This window comes from Crocodylus siamensis, chromosome 11 (genome assembly GCF_052110815.1).
Source record: "Crocodylus siamensis isolate JL-2025a chromosome 11, ASM5211081v1, whole genome shotgun sequence".
NCBI lineage: Eukaryota > Metazoa > Chordata > Crocodylia > Crocodylidae > Crocodylus > Crocodylus siamensis.
Window position 1 is genome coordinate 55,252,140 of NC_143405.1, and position 17,330 is coordinate 55,269,469.

At 41.9% G+C, this 17,330-nt stretch overlaps 1 protein-coding gene across 2 annotated transcripts in view; it reads right to left on the reverse strand.

Moving 5' to 3' along the window:
- The window catches only part of ITPR1 (inositol 1,4,5-trisphosphate receptor type 1), a 227,450-nt gene that overhangs the window by 74,880 nt on the left and 135,240 nt on the right, over positions 1–17,330 (reverse strand). The window contains exons 39-42 of one of the 2 annotated variants that reach the window (XM_090022745.1): positions 14,556–14,591; positions 12,803–12,853; positions 8,727–8,856; positions 7,159–7,349 (exon numbers count right to left, since the gene is read on the reverse strand). In XM_090022745.1, coding sequence (XP_089878871.1) covers positions 7,159–7,349; positions 8,727–8,856; positions 12,803–12,853; positions 14,556–14,591 — 408 coding nt within the window. The remainder of the gene's footprint in view (positions 1–7,158; positions 7,350–8,726; positions 8,857–12,802; positions 12,854–14,555; positions 14,592–17,330) is intronic. The other variant, XM_090022746.1, reaches the window with a different exon arrangement.

Genomic DNA, 17,330 nt, shown 5'->3' on the forward strand with positions numbered 1-17,330 from the left:
TCCTAGTTTGCTGAAGATATGACAGTGGTCCTGACCTTGGATTTCCATTTACGGCCTGAACGCTGATGGCTTTAGGGGTTGATATCAACTGCCTGGTGCAGACTGACACTCTAGGCCTCTAGACTCTGCAAGCTGTCCCATGTAGCTGTTTGGGTGAGACAGTGATACTATGAAGTACGCTAGAAAAAACCTGGAGGTAAACTGGAAGAAAAATTGGGTAGTTGGGTATTACCCAGTTACATGTTATTATTTTTGTAAGTTTGAACAAGTTGCAGAATTTTATATTATATGCAGTTAGCAGACAGTGGGGTAGGGAGCATCTAGGACTTTAGCATTTCAGGAATGCTATGGAAAATAGCCGTTTTACTGACTACTTTACTGTTGATTATTTCAGCAATGCCAACATGCTTATAAATCCCCCTTTTGTCATTAGGCTTGAAGGCAAACAACCCAGTAAGATGGGTGGTTCAGTTCTCACCTTTTGACAGTACTGCTTTTGGCTGTCTGCAAACTCAGGAATGGAAGCAGTTTCATATCTGGAAAAGACACTGCCAATCTGAAAGGTGTTAGGAGCACCCATCCTGCAAATGCTATTGACAGCTGGCACGGAGCTCGGACGGCTAGCTGTAGCTGTCCAAACAGAAGCCAGATAAAAATTCCAACTGAAGAGAGACAGCCGGAGTCGGAGGGCACTGGTGTGGCAACACAGCAGAGCAGAACAGTGTGGCTTTCAGTCGATTTCCCATTGCTAGATAGAAGGGTTTTATGTAATGGAATAGCTGAAAGACATCAGGTGGTTTTTGCATGGAGCCTGCCAGATTTGGAGGCGAGCCCTCCAAGAACCGAAACTTTGAAGTGCTTTTTGTTCTTAGTACCGCGTGTGGCATAGTGGCACCCGCAAGCTCAGCAAATCTGCTCCCTTGCCATGGCCAGAGCCCCAGCTAAATGTTAAGAGCCCACTAAGGGAAAATAATAACGATGGGATTCCCCTGTGCAACAAACGAATGGGATTGAGATTTTGTTCTCATTTCTTTCCATGCATCACTTATGCAATGTTTACTGAACTCCAATCAGTCACCTTGAAAGACAACAGAGTGCAGAGAGGTCACGGAGCCCGCGATCTAGCTCGTCAGACCATTCGTATGGGCGCTGCCTACAAAGTAAAGAACCCAGCCTGACAGTCTCATGTCAGGGTGCTTTTGCAAGGCTGGCACCTAGAACTGACACCTTTTACTTGTGAGCAGAGCCAATATAATATGGAAATGAAGACGCAAATATGGAAAACCATGATGCCATTCCCACTGTCACTTTTCAGAGAACAAATCTCACTTGCACTGTAAGCTCCAGACCTTGGCTCAGCATACTTTTTAGATTCCTGCTGATTCATTATCTTTTGCTTGCCTACAGTATCTCATTATCATTCTGCCTCTTGGAAACAGCATGAAGGCCTTAAGGTACAGGCTCTCAAGGGTGCCCCTTTCAGCGAGCACATTCTTTTGGTCCCCCTACCCTATCGCTCCCTTTCCCAAGCAGCTCCACATTACAGGAAGTGGGAAGAAAAGAAAGCAGACACACAGCATTACAAAGCAACTCCCTGGTCCTCCGAAAGCAAATCCTTACACAAGGGGAAGGACTGATGCAGGTGCCCATGCAGGTACTCCTGCTTCTCATCTGAAAACAATTAAAACTATAGCTTGGTTCAGTTACTGGTCCTGGTTTCTAGGTCATTTTGACCAGACCCCATTTTTACTTACTAGGAGTGGTATTAGCTGAGAAAGAAGGAACTACCAAAAGTTAGGGGCTGTCACACTCCAACAGGAGGAGCAGATCTATAAAAACAGATCCACTAGTGCTGTAAATGGTACAGCATCATGTCTTCCAGGGATATTAGCTGCATATTGCTCTGAAACAAAGCCATCCTCCTCGCTTTATTTTTTTTTTCTTATTAAAAACTACGGGTGGTAGAGAGCGATTAATGTCATCTGTGATCCAAACCAACTTTTAAGAAGATCCCTAATTAAACGAGCATACTGAAGTCTCCATGGAGAGGAACTTATGTAAGGGAGTTTACTCATCATTAACTTCCACAGACCTAAGAAACCTGAAACTCTCAGGAGGTGCAGTATATGGTGCATATAATTTTTATCTGGCAGATGAGAGACAAGTGTTATAGAAGAAGTCTTTAGCAATTTCCTCCCCTGTCATTCACTTGCTAAGTTTACTTTAACTGAAACAAATTCACGGTGTTGAAGTTGAAGAGCGAATGGGTAACTCTCTGATGTGCTCTGAAGGAGAGAGGACTCTAAATTAAGCATGCTTGTAAGCAGAGGGAGAAAAAAAAAGTCAAAGGAAAAATCCTGCAGAGAATGCCAAAGACAACACGCTGTAGAGACGGGTGCCATGCACAGGGCAGCAGCACGACAAAGGACGCGCGTGTTTGTTCTTTTACATAATAGTACTGAAGGTGATTTCTGAGAAGGCACCTATTTCTGTATTTCACAGGAGGCTGCATCACGTTTCTGAAAGCAGCAGTGGAGAAAGTCTACTCTGAGGTTTCCTTAAAGTAAATGAAGTATAATGGGAGAGGGGGTGAAGGCAGGAGGAGGCGGGGAAAGGGGGGTTATGCCATTTTTAGTTAGGTGGACAGTACGAGTTTGTCCAGTTAAAATGTGTGTGGTCTTTGGCCTTTTGGGACCCTTTGATTTGACCTCTTCTCTGTTTTTCTTATAAATCCTGATGAGCTTTCTCTTTGCATATCTGAGCCCTTCCCGGATAGAAACAATGAGCTATTTCAAGGCTAATTAGGAGTGCCCTCAAAATTTCCATAAGCATTTCAACTCCTAAGGAAACTCAGGATAAACAGAGGCAATTCTAGAAATCAGAATTAGTTTAGTTTGGCTAAAAAGGTGCTGTCCCATTCAGTTAGCCATACGGAAACTCCTGTCTAGGAAAGAGAGGCATTCCCATTGTTTAAACGATCTAACTAAAGCTCACCCACATGCCTCTCACCATTATAAAACATCCAGCAATACCAAGTGGAGTGTGCTCACATGCCTAACAAATAGGTGTTGCTATTTCAATCTCTTTCCAACAAAGATATCTGTTCTTCCATTAATGCCTAAGGGAGTTACCCGGGAACTCCCATTATTAACCCCAACAGAATCATCACATGCGAAGCCCTGTGTGTGTCAGTGGAAAAACTGCCCGACTGCAGGCTGCATGCATTTCCCATGTGAAATGGGGAGCTGAGAAAATGCCACACAAGGACATCACATTTCTGGCTTTGCTGCCAAGAAATCCCTTTTACGTAACCAGCCAACATCCCAACAGCTTTTCCCTAGCCTTGAAGGGCTCTTGACAGAAGCAGCAAACACATGCAGACACGGCATAAGATGAGCTTGTTCAGAATACCAGCTGGTCTCAACTGCTTGCAGTAATGCATGTATATTTGCCATGAAATTCAGATGAACATTTCAGGTTAGAAGTGGAAAGCTGATCTTGCCAGGTTGAGCTCCAGCATTGGGAGTTGTGTGTACTGCTAGCACCATCAGTGCTGCAGTTCAGCTCCTTACAAGTGCAGAAGCAGCTCATTCCACACGCACAGCCCTTACTGTGGATTTACTGAAGTACTCACTAATTTGCAACTCCTCAGGAAGTGAATAAAAAGCAGAAGACGACAGAGACAGACCACAGAAAGTATTCTGTTCATTTTGACTAGCTGAGTTTTCGTTATAGGCAAGTAAGAAGTTTTGTGGTACGTTTTAGAAAAATAATTAAGTCTTAGTAATAGGAGACATCAGCATTCTGCACTCTGCTATTAAATCTTTCCTGCTCTATAGTGAGAAACTGCTGTGGAAACATGTGAATTGAAAGCAGAGTGAATGAGTGACTACAAACTGCAGTGGTCTGCAGGGGAAATGTTTCTCCCAGGACACCACCGAGCCTTTCTGTATTTTTCTGGCCAAGCAGATACAGCACCTTCAGAAAACAGGGAAGGAAAAACAATGGTATATTGAACTGATGTCTCATCTTGGTGTGGTTAATTTAGGCATAATTTTGTAATTACTTTGGGAGAAGGAGACACAAAGCCACAATTTTAATGCATAATAAACCTCCCAAGTCATTTTGATGTGTAAATGCCAAGCCAGCTGTTCTCCCAGAAGTTAAGGTTTGTGGTTAGCATTTTTCTGCATTAACATTTTAATTATTTGGCTTTTATGACTCCAGCCACGCTGAAAGAATAGTTTGCTGAAGAGGAGTAGTCTTTCTCCACAGTGCAACAAGTCCTGGAGGACCCAGTCACAGGGTCCCTATTGTATTTCGCCTTGTACAAGGAAAACTGTATATTCCAGGGAGCCCACAGTCCAGCATTATGACAAGAAACACCAGGTGGATAAAAGCTAATGAGGGAGGATGGGCTGAGGAATATCTTCATACATTAACAATACCTGTCACTTAAGCAGTCTACCAACTGGACTGTTTGAATCCTCAGCAAGCAATACATCCGTGGCACACCTGTTTCATGGGGTACTTTCTGCATAGTCCCATCTACGGTATGCATGCCTCATCTCCTGGGTGTCTGCAACACCGTGATCCTTGGTGTCCTTCTGCATTTTGAATCAATTCATCTGAAAGAAACCTTCCCCAACCAGCACCATACCTAGACTCCCAGTGGTCCTGGACAAACTTTTAGTATCAGGCCCCCTTTGCCAAAGCTAAAAATAACCATCACCATTTTTGGGCCCCCTTTCTGTCTGGACCCTGGGCAGCTGCCTGGTTCACCCATGCCTGTGTCTTGTCCTGCCCCCAACGCTTTCAAGAAGGAAGTACTTTTCTACCATTTTGTTAGTAAGTTTATTTCCACACCCCCCCCCCAACACTGTTGGCTGCACAGATAAATTTTCCTACCTGGGGACACTCACCAGGCAGCAATCCCTAGAGTGGGAGAGGGTGGAAAACGCTGTTTTGGTTTGCCAGAAATAGCATCTTAAAAAGGCTAGAACACAGCCAAAGTCAGCAAGGTTATAACATGTGGATGCGAAAGCGCAATATTTACTAGAACCACCCCATGCCAACAGCTTGGTCCCGAACAAGTAATTATTTTACAGATTCTCACCTAGCAGCAAAATTTACATCATCAAGTGGAAATGAAATGGTGCGTCTTTTGGGTTAAGAGAGAGAGAGTCTCTGGCAACAGGCATGAACATTTTCCTGTTTGTTTTGACTAGATGACCCAAAGGATTTGTTTCCAGCTTCAACTCTAAATCTACATATACCAAGGAAGCAACCGTATGCACACTATTTATTTTAAAGTTTCCAAATAAGCGAAGGAATGAGTTTATCATACTGGATTGGTAAAGGATTTGATTTTCCTACCAACATGATGAGGTGGGAAGTTACATCAGGATGCGGGCCACTGCTAGGAAGACGAAAGCCCCAGGTTTTTAATACTTGAAAAAGAGGAACCTTTAACAGCAATAACAACTTGGATGGATTTATTATTAACATGTAAGGTGATCTGGGGCTCTTCTTGCTTCATTCACTCCTTTGTCTCAAAGCAAGTTGGACAGATCATGGAAGAGCACTCTATGCTCTCTCACCTCCCAAAGTAAATACTAAATGTGGGGCTTGGGAAGAGAAAAAGGACAGCAGAAGCCAACCTCCCTTCTAGCTTACTGCAAAAGTTTGCCATGTATGAAAGGGGGGGGACACTACTGAGAGTGGAGCTGTAGAGAGCAATTAAAGCAGTTTGGTATCTCAGTGTTGTGCCATCACGTTTCGTTTAACGACACTGACCAGTGTTATGTAACACCACAAAGCAGCATTTAGCACAACTGACCATGGTTTTGGGACCGAATTCAGGGATGATTTTAACTAACTAGTCCGTCAAACTAGTACACGGCACTAAAGGCTCCTTCTAAGCACCCAGAAAGCCATGTCCTTCTAAGTCCTTATTCTATTTTCTGTCAACCAAACCATGTTCATCACTTGCATTTCTTTTCTTAAATTTTGGAAGCAACCCTTGGAGAACTCACTGTTTTTCAGGGAAGCCGCAGCTCAGCCATAGCATCTGCTCACAAGGCAAATCCTGACAACAAAAAACTGCATTCTACAGAAGTTTGTGGCTTTTAGCAAAGTTTAATACTCCCCCCTAACAAACGACTCTGAGCTAATGTCATACTTCATATAATTCTACTAATTTCACACAAGTTACGCTACGTTTGAATTTATAAATATGAGAAACTCACTCATTTACTTAATTTGGGGGGGGGGTTTGTTTGTTTGGGGGCGGTTGGTTTTTTTTTTGTTTTGTTTTTTTTTTGTTTGTTTTTTTTTTTTTTTACAGTTGTGTCCATTACATTAGATTTTGCAAGTACGTTTACTTTTCCAAAAGGGGGGGAAAAACCCCCCAACAACTAGGAAGAAATATTTAAGTAACTTTGACTGCATTACCCACATAGCTATACAGAAAAGGCAATAAATATGCTACAAGAACCTATGTTCATGTATTTACCCACAAAAGTTTGGTTTTGCATGTGGAAGAAGAGAAGTCTGCTTCCGAAATGTGAACCACCCTTTTATCGTGTGCACATATCTGCACATAAACCCCAGATTTGTCTGTGCTAAGCGATTAGGCCTTCATCTTTCAGAGAAGCCAAGCCAAACAAAACCACGTAAATCAATGAAAAGGAAGAGCAGCAGGGAGTTAGCTATAATGGATAAATCACAATGTAAAGTGTCTTCTGATTTCAGACCTAGGCTTCTATAGATTTTTACACTTGCTCCACTTGGTTAAGGCAAGCAGTCCGAGTAATTTAAGAAGCAACGTTATTTAGCCAGGCATTCCCCTACTTGTCTTGGTAACAACCTGAAACACTTCATTTCTACGGTAAGTAAAGTTTTAGACGTTAGTCATTCCTAGATACGTTGATGCAAGAGTGCCTTGATTAAACAAACAAAACCAAAAATACCTAAATTTTGAATACTATCATACTTGGTAAGCATACTTGCATCACAGCAAACACTGAAACTTCCCTCCACTTCTGATCTCAAATCCTTTACTCAACTCAAAACAGTGACATTGTTTGGTTTCAAAAAGAAAGCATTAAAAACAACTTGTGTTTTTATCTCTCAGCTTGATGTTATTCATTTCCCTACCTGTATCGTTGTATTACCGCCTTCCAGAAGGGCAATGGCTAGGAGAATGCTCTCATGAAATACTCTGTCACTGGTGGCATTCATGATGAGATCTATGACTAAGTTGGATGCCCCTTCCTTGTCCAGATGACACTGGACATCTGCCAAACTCATTTCACCTCGATTCATTGAGCTGGAAACAGAACTTCCCCCTAAAAGTGGTGTAAAAAAAAAAAATCACAATCAATCAATCAGTTTAAGATTCAAAAATGTATTTTCATTCTCTCAGAAGATGGAATTAAATGCTTCAGCAAAACGGAAGCAACAAATCTGAACAAATCTCAAATGTATTCACATTTCATATGCAGCAACAATGCGTTTCAAGTGAGAGTTCAAGTTCTGCCCCAAGTCACAGGTCAGACAGAATAAGAAATCTGAGTTTTAATCATCAGTTTGACTGAGTCTGAAGGGAAAATGGTGCCATGGAGGAAATGCTTGATACAGCCTAAACCATTTGGAAGCAGACTTTTGTAGCGACTTGAAAATGCAGAGGATGGAGGTGTTGGAGTCCCGAAAGTGTCAGTAGGGAATGATCTTACCCATAGAAAGTACAAGATGAGCGTGGAACTAAAAACAAAGCAGGTACATGAAAGGTTAAATAGTTTAACACTTGCTACATTGTGCACTTGAAGCCCAGGGAATTAGAAGGGGGTGAGCTAATTATTAGAAGAGCAAGATAAAATGTTAGGTGCCATACACGGGCAGGTCAAAGTATATCAGTTTCACAAAGAAAAGAATTGGTTCTATAGGGATTTAATAGAGACAGTGGCATTTTATTTATTTTAAAAAGGCAAAAAAAACCCCCACCCAACCCCTGAATCCATTTGAAAAATGTCTTCCCTGATATTAATGGAATTTTAAGCAACAGGTCCCAAACTAAAAGCATTTAAAGGGGTACTATAGAGAACCATGACAGAGGTGATGGAAACTATACTAAACAATAATGAGATTGAAAGATAGTTCCCCATAAGCAAGTTTTCCATTACTCATGAAAATATGAAAATGAGTTTGTGAGGCTAAGGAAACTCATGCAAGGCAAAAAAAAAAAAAAAAATCACCCAGATACGGAAAAAAAAAAACTGTGGACAATACAAAAAAAAGTTACGCCTGCCGTAACCCAAAGCAAACTTGAGCTCATCAAGTGTAAAACTGTTCCATCAACAGCAGCATTCATTTTTGCTGACTAAGTATAGCCCAGATGGATAAAAACAGTTTAAATTAATAAAGGCAGGCAATCTGCTTATCTACACACTTCAAAAATCAAGCCAACTGAGGGGAGTTCAAAAGTCTCAAGAAAGCGACACCAACTAAAAGCACGTTAGGACACATCTTCAATCCCATTGTTCAGCGATGGGAGTATACCCTTCTTCCCCACGAAGTTCACAGAAAAGCACTGTGGGAAGTCTCCAGAAAGGCAATAGTTGCCTCACCTGTAAAACATTCAATTTCTTATGGAGAAACAGGCATATACAATATGGCAGGCTTGAGTCATAAAAATCACTGATTAGCAGATGGCATAGCATACCTACCTCCTCCAGCTTTGCTAGTGCCTCCAGCAGATAACGGGCCATTGCCAAAGCTCGTAAGGCTCTCTCTCCTTCCTGCAGGTCTAACATTGCCATAGTAACGGTTGACCAAAAGTTGCCTGAGTGCCTCTCCCTTAATTCAAAGAGGATAATGAAGAAGTCACAATTTGAATTTTAAGAATAAATGGAACTAATGTCTTAATGGAAATGGGAGGGCTCTCATCATGAGTGCAGGTTTATCAGGAGAGGGGGAACCAAAAGGCCAAAAGGTTCAGAAACAAAATAAACTTCACACCCTAAGAGACCGGAACAGCAGCCTGGACACTGATCCCCCCCCTCCCCCAGTCCTGAATGAGCTTGTGGATACACCCAATACCAGCAACAGCTGAAATCCCGATGTCGTGCTAAAGCTCACTAGCTGCCGTATGCAGATTTTATTTTTAAAGGAGCGATTTTACTGGAATCCACGAGACAAGCCAGGGATCAGCTTCAAAAAAAACAAAAACAAAAAAGAAAAACCACGCGCACAAAGGTGGCATTTATAGGACCTCAAAACATCCTGAAAAGTGGGAAGCGATGACAAGACAGAAGGGGGTGCCGAGAGAAAAATAAGAACCATGTTTAAAAGCATCATCTTAGATAATCCACCTTTGCTTTGCAAATCTTCCTCCACTTGACAAATACTAGTTGACAGGGGTGGGGTAGAAAACTTCTGAATTAATTTGGAGAAAAGAACCATTTGGCATGCTCCTAGCTCCATTAACGTTTCCAACTTTCCAGATATTTAGTCACCCAAGAGCACGTTTTTTCTGTTGCAAACCGACTGGGTATTTTGGCTAGGTAACACAGGAGAGCTCCTACATGTGGCTGGGCGGCAGTCCTCAGATGACCCTCAGTCTCTTAACTGGACTCGTATCCAGAAGGCCCACAGCAACATTTTAATGCAAGTAAGTACAAGCAGTGCTGGCCAGGAAAACCCAAGAGAGCCTCAGACCATGACCCACAGCACGTGGGTCTAAGACTGGTCCCAGCAGAGTCGACTGAGCGACTACCACCGACAGATGGACGCTATGCTTGCAAACTGCATAGCTATTTTGATCATGCTAAAGCTGGCACCGTGTTAGCACGGGACTGGTATAAAAACACAACTGGCCTTTGAGCCGAGCGAACATGGTATTTATATATAGCCACACATGGAGAGTGACCAGTAACTGTCAAGTTATTGGGGGGGACCTTAAGTGCTTTCCTAACAGGAGTATACTGCAGTTCAAGTGCTGGGCTCCTTGAGTAAGATCTAAAGTGACTTAAGAGTCAAAAAAACAAACCAAAAAACAAAAACCCCATGCTGGGAAATGGCAAAGTAACCCAAAGAGCAGTCACTTCAACTGCCAAAGTGCATCCAGCACGCCAATTTACAGTTACATTATTATTAGGCAGATGTTTGCCAGATACATTCAAAACCACCACTTACAGTGCAGCTTTACGCTACCCAGCATTTGCGTGCAGCCTTTCAAAACTTGAAATTTTAATTCGCATGTGAATTCACCCAATAGATAGAGCTCAGTGCTGCCGCAGCTGGACTGCTTCTGGTACCTGATCTAGCGAGAGTAACTCCCCCCTACCCTGCAAGTCTCCAGTAGAGATTTACCTACAGTACAAGACAACGAGTCATTTGTGCCCCAGATCGAGAATCCTCTAAAACTGCGGTACCTTCATCCTAGGGGAAAAGCAACCATCCTGGGATAGTGCTCCTGTTTAAAAGGTGCTTGCTAGGATCCACATTTTGTTCTTTAAGATGAAACGTTCAAAACAAGCTTCATTTAAAAAAAGGGTTTGCAAGAGGCTGCTTCCAAAAATTATAAACAGAAGAGTACCAGGAACGCTTCCCCCTGAAGTGAGCAATGGCTCAAGGAAGCGTATGCACCTCCGATTTAACTAGTTTATAAAGGAGCACCTCTACCTTGCCTTCCTTCAAGCAACTTGCTTCATAGATGTCATAGCCATTAGGGCTGGAAGGGACCTCGGGAGATCGAGTCCAGCCCCCTGCCCAAAGGGCAGGAAGTCAGCTGGGGTCATAGGATCCCAGCAAGATAAGCATCCAATTTACTCTTGAAGGTGTTCAATGTAGGTGCTTGAACCACCTCCCATGGCAGGCTGTTCCAGACCTTGGGGGCTCGGACAGTAAAGAAATTCTTCCTTATGTCCAGCCTGAAACGGTCTTGCAGGAGTTTGTGACCGTTCGACCTCGTCATCCCTTGGGGCGCTCTGGTGAACAAACGTTGCTTATTGTGGACATGATGCTACAGGATGATCAGTACCTCCAACATGCCGGTATTTCCTACCATGGCAAAAATACAGGCGAGGCAGGAGCCTACTTCAACAGCCTAAGCTAATTAACATCCCATGGGAGCTTAACTGACAATTACATGATGCAGCTTTAGTACATGCTGAAGAGATTTACACCATTCTTGCTGCTTGCAGTGTTGCAGGCGGTAAAGGATACCTGGCAGAACAAGGTTAAGTGAGACAAAACTCAAGCTATACCACTGTTTGACATACGTACTGATTAGAAGGGAAACTTGACATTTATGCATCCTTTATGCCAAAATTAAGTTACAATGGGTTCTCACATTACCATTCTCTTCTGTAAAATTAACTAATCAGTTGTCATAGCAACTGCCATTTAAAATGATAATTTTTACTACCACTGAAGATCAACACATATCCACTACTGAAAAGCATCATTCAAAACTACCTCCTTCCCACCTGTTTTTTTTTTGGTTTTGGTTTTTAAATCATTATTACTACAGTTATTCTGCATTTATTTCTAGCCGGCTTGGGGAAAAAGACAACTCTAGCTTAGTGGTCAAGATACTCTGAATAAGAAGGACGCTTATGTGGAATTTCTCAATGAGGCTGTTGGGGTAGACCCAGAGCCACCATTTCCTTGCTACAGCAGCATGCCAAAAGTAGCAATTCTTGTAGAAAAGTATGATAGCACGAGAAAAGTGGATGGGAACACATGTCAGTAATTGTATTTTCTTTTCAGAGAGCACGTTCAGGAGTTGGAAATGCTTGGCAATCCATTTTTCAATACCATTTGGAGCTCCACTTGAAAAAATAACACTGAAGGGAAACTTCCTTCACAAAGTTATTCAAAAGCAACCAATTAGCTTAAAATTATATGAGAACGTGATCAGAAGAACAGAGATAAAAAAAAAAAATGCAATGTTTTTCAAATGCTATCGTTAATTCAGATGCAACACTTGGCTTCAGAGCACTTCCTTAACCATAATGTTATTATTATACACCACTTTGAATCTTACAGTATGCAAACAAATATCAGATGTTTGGCTGCATTAAAAAATATGAAACATTATATAAAGAAAAACTCGACAGCATTAATTCAGTCTGGTTGGATTTACGTCCAGATAAGCTATCAATATGCAGTCAATAAAACAGAAGATGCCCAACATCAATGAATTATACATTGGTAAGTATTTTCTATTGAAAAATAACCTCTGTCATCAGTATTAAGCTGCACAAACCTGTAAAGCAGGTATAATATTTAAAAAAAAATAATAATCCCAAAAAACCTCCCAACAATCACAACAGCAGCAGAAATAGACCACCTCCACAATGAGACAGGTGTGCACTAGCACCACTGTTCTGAAGACTGGTTGGTTATAAAGCAAAGAGGTACTTCTTGGCCAGGCCAATACACTCTGTAGACCTGATCACCTTGGATTTTACCATGCCATGTTCGTTTTTGAAGCTACTCCCAAGTTATAAAAAACCTGAAACGAGGACCAGGCCTTTCACTTCCAAAGTGACCTAGGGAATATAGTCAAAGTCTGCTTCATTTGACTTAATGGAAGCTTCTTAATGGAAAGTATTTTAGAAGTGTAATGAGTAGAAATGCACGGTTTTCAAAAGCCGTTAGCAATGAGCTCTCCTTTCAAAGAAAAGAAAAGTAGCATCTCACAAGAACTCTGCAGCTGTTTATTGCTTTTTAATAAACACAAAAGCTGGAAGCGTAATGGTAATTAGCACCAAATATACTGGACTGGTATACATACCCTTTTGTGATCTTCCAGTTGCCTCTGTGGTAGACTTTGATCAAGCTCCTGCTGAGCATGCAGAAATTCTGTTTTAAAGCATGGCACTAAAGACATACTAATCTCCTCAATGAACTAGAACTAGCTAGCAGAAAAATTAGGGGAAGGAATAGCCAAGACAAATGGGGAGGGAAAACAGATCAACTGACCAGCTATCTAAACAGAAGGCTTTAGAGCTTATTTCATTCAGACAGTACTTAACTCGTCCCCCTTGGACACACCAAATGACATAACATTACAAGCAAATACTAAAAGTTTCCATGTGGTTTGTATCACAGAATACAGAACAGAAAGATCATGTCAGATTCAAACATGCATTGCGTCCATGCATTATATGCACACACACACACAAATACTTCTGGAGCAAGTGGAGTTACTTTGATACATCTCCCTCTGGTCAGTAGAGTTCTTGAGGATGTGGAAGATGTGTGGTACAAAAACCCAACAGGAGTTTTGTCACCCCTGCAATTCTGTGTTTTAGGACTTCAAAAAGTTTATTTGGCTGCTCTGAATAAACCCTGGAAAAGGTCTAATTTTGCAAGCCAAAAACTGTCACTCTCAAAAGGAACCAGATTTCCAGCAACTTGCTGCAGATTAGAACTTCACTTCAAATCAAATCAGAAGCATCTCATACAGCTGATGACTTACAAAGCTTTTTCATCACTTGTGTTGCTTTTTCAGGGATGGAGGCTAAGTGTAAAAGCCACTTCTCCCACATCTCACATGAAGTCATTCTGTGACCATTAAGCACCTTGCTGTGCATTTAAATAGTGCTTCACAAAAATAAGATCAAGTTCCAAAGAACTGTAAACTCCCCCCACCTCTTTTATTCACTTACAATAACTATATAATACTGTTTTAACCATATGAAGTTTTTGCTTATCCTGGGCAATTTAAACCAAGCTAGTTTTAAACGTCAAAGTGGTTTTAATGAAGGATTGGACTGACACAGTAGGCAATGGTATATACTCTGTGCCAACCACATGGCTGGATATTGCATTAGCTTCCAAAGGATTCAAATTTTCATTAAAAAAAGAAAGTTCTACATCCTGTGCTTGTCAAACACGTGGAACAGTAATGGATCCTGGGTGGTGTCTCAGACAGACCCAGATATCCTTTTGCTCTAAATAGGTATCATCTTTGAAGTCAAATGATTGCATGATGGTCAACATCAGCTACTTTACTGTACCAGATTAGAAACAGAAATACCTAGCTGTTCCAGAACTGTGGAACTTGGGTAATGTGCTGCTCTCGACCTCTCTTCCCCCTCCACCACCACCTCCACTTCCTAGCCTCGGGTTTATAATACTCAAAGTGAAAGGGCTTTGGATTTCCCTCTTAGAAAGGGCAGGAATGATGCTTCTGTACTAAACACGAAAGAAATCTGAGCCGATTTCTCAGAGCAGTGGCTCCAGCAAAAGTGGAAGATGGCTGAAATACTGGCACTGCTTTGAGAACGTCAACTGGTCTTCCCCTGAGTCCTCCTGGCACTGTCCCCGGTTTTTATTGGGAAAAGGAGTCTTCCCCCACCCCACCATTGGCCAGAATGGTAGCATACCAGACTTAACTAGTTCAGCCCCGCTGCACCCACTCTGTCTGCACCAATTCAGTAACACACATTTCACAGATTATACCAACAAGAACGACATTCCACCAAGACTACTTCAAAAACACCAATATTTGTGCATTGTACAAATATAGGTGGGCGACACACCTCTACAGAGCTTTCCAATTCTGGAGGCTGCGGGAGCTAGTCAAAAGTAAAATGCAGATAATTAGTCACAGTCGAGGAATCTTTCATCCAAACACAAAAGTTTACTGGTCAACATGTAGAGACATTAAAGATGGAAAAGACGCTGTGGATTATCTGTTGCCAGTAGGATGATGCAGCTTAACTCAAATGAGCATCACTGTTTCCATACACACTCAAAAGTTTACTACTGCCTGCAATACTGACAAAACAGGTTTGCTAAATTTACATGTTCCCCCAACTTGCTCACATGAAGTCCACTGCACAAACATGCACGCTACCTGGCTGTGTATGCTAGCTTTCACGGACGCAAGGGGGTGAGGTGCACCATCATGCACTTGTGGTTATTTTGCCCCAAACAGTGGGCATAGAGGATTTCATACTCCTACTATAGTGGCACACCAGTGGTAGAAATGGGAGAGAAGCACTGTAAGGCCTCTACTCATGGCAGACGTCCCTTTTGGATGTTGATTCTTAAAACCAAAAAACCCCAACCAAACCACACCGAGCCCCCCCCCCGGACATCCTGTATTTTCACTTTTATAAAGCTAAACATTCGTTTCCTTAGGTTAAAGCATGTTACACTGCAGTTTTGGATCTTAGCAAGGGAGAGAGATCAGGAGATTTTCAATTAAAATGCCGAGTAGCATAATAAACACACTGACATGCTCATGAAACAGACATTCAACAGCAACCCAACATTTATAAAAGGCATCGATCATTAGTTAACATTAGGCCATCAACTTAAGTCCTTTGAAAGAGACACATTGAGAACTGAACTATTATTATGTCTCTAGATGGTATCGTATAAAGCTGGCAACCCCTAATCCATCATTGCCTAATGAGTTTAGAAACTACACAGACAACCGAGAGAAGGGGATGGGCCAAAGGACGGTCATCATAAATTTTACAGGTGAAAAAAAATTCAGACATAAAAAGGATGATGTGATAGATGCAGAACAGCCAGGAACTGAACCCAAGGTCTAGTCAAGCACTTTATTCATAAGCCTGCATCCTCATCTGTACGCCAAAACACTGTCAGCGACATAACAGAACAAAAACTATGGCATTTCCACAGGATAGGAAAGAGGGCGGGCATCATCCGGAACGGTCATCATGGAGAAGTCGGGAGAATCCTTGGGAAAGCAGTGCAGGAACTAATATTTTCCACCTTGGTGCTCTATGGGGAGGGAGTCCCTGGCCAGGAAGAACAGTTCTTCCCCCCCCTCTTTTAATAGGCTTTCCTCTTGGCCAATTCACATACCCTTTTGGTACATTATTTCCTTGCATTGTCACCATTGTATCTCTTGGAAATTTCACAAGCACATTAACCATTACATTTTTGGTCAAATGGGATGAGGAGTATTTAAGCTGGACGACCTAAAGTTAACAGGAAAAACCTCATTTATGAGAAGGAACACACAGTTCCTGCATGCTACGGGCTGCCAAGTACACCCTTGTTCCTCATCAAATAATAGAGGAAATGCTGTGCCTCACCATTAGTTCATCTGAAGCCATTATCTTGACTTCGGCAGCAACTAGTACACCTGATTCTCAGGAGGACAAGAAGTCCTTCATTATTAATAATACCAGTAACATGAACTATTTCTGTTAGCGTTATTAAGAGTTGGTTCCCTTTCAAAGCAGAGCGGTTGAATGACTCGATGGCTAGAGAGGATACCGGGAGCCTGGATTCCAGAACAGAAGTGCTTGCTGCCTTGTTCTGAGCCCTGACAAAACAATAGCCAAGTATATATATGCACGCTTTGGGAGTGAGAAATTGGCAGGAACATAAAGAACGAGCAAGACATTTGTTTGATCTTGTCAAACAAAATGATTTACTTCAGCTCGGGAGAGGAGGACGAAGTACTTTAGTCAGAGACTAAGCCATGCTGTCTAACTCGACGCAGAAAGATACAGCCAGAAGAGGGTTTTAGGTCTTATAGGGAGCCCTGCACAGTCGCCCCTTGTTCTTGGCAAGGTTACTGCATCTTTGGGGAGCGGGGCTAAGGACTTGTTCTTTAGTGAGAAGTCAGCAAAATAAAGATTGAGGAGTCAAATGGACCACGTTGATTTAAAATGGGGTAAAAATAGCAAAGAAATATTTAGCTTGGTGTGCCACGCCATCCTGTGAAGCAGACACTAGGGAAAACGCAAGTAGTGCATAGAATACAGAAAAAACGGTCCACGTATTGACTTAGGCCTTCGGAGAGCCAAGTCTATGACTTGGTCTCAGTTCCCCTTCTGCAACACTTGGGAAAATATTGTGTGGATGAAGACTGTAAAACTTTCATAAGACACCGTGCTAAAAAGGGGACAGCAAACAGCTAGCGTTTAAGACTATATGCATTAGGTGGCAATAGATGGCAAGAGTCAGACAAGAGTTTAGAATATTTCCTTTTCTTTTTTAAAAACACTAATAGTAGCTCCTTTCAAGTTACTATACAAGAAAATCTCTGTTCTTCCAAGGTTAGCAAAAAATATTCTATCATTAGCCAGAACAGGGGATTATTATTTTTATCCATTTACCACTACTGACCTCACTGTTTCTAAAGGGGACTTCCCTACTGTTAAGCCTATAGGTGTCTCAAAGAAAGCTAATCTGCTTCAAGAGCACACCTGTTGACAAGAGCTAACAAAGCAAGTTGGGTACTTAACAGTGAATTAGTCAAAATTAATTTAATGAAAAGGTTAATTTTGCCCTCTTTTGCCTTTCTTGGGGAAAGTTTGAGAGTTTAA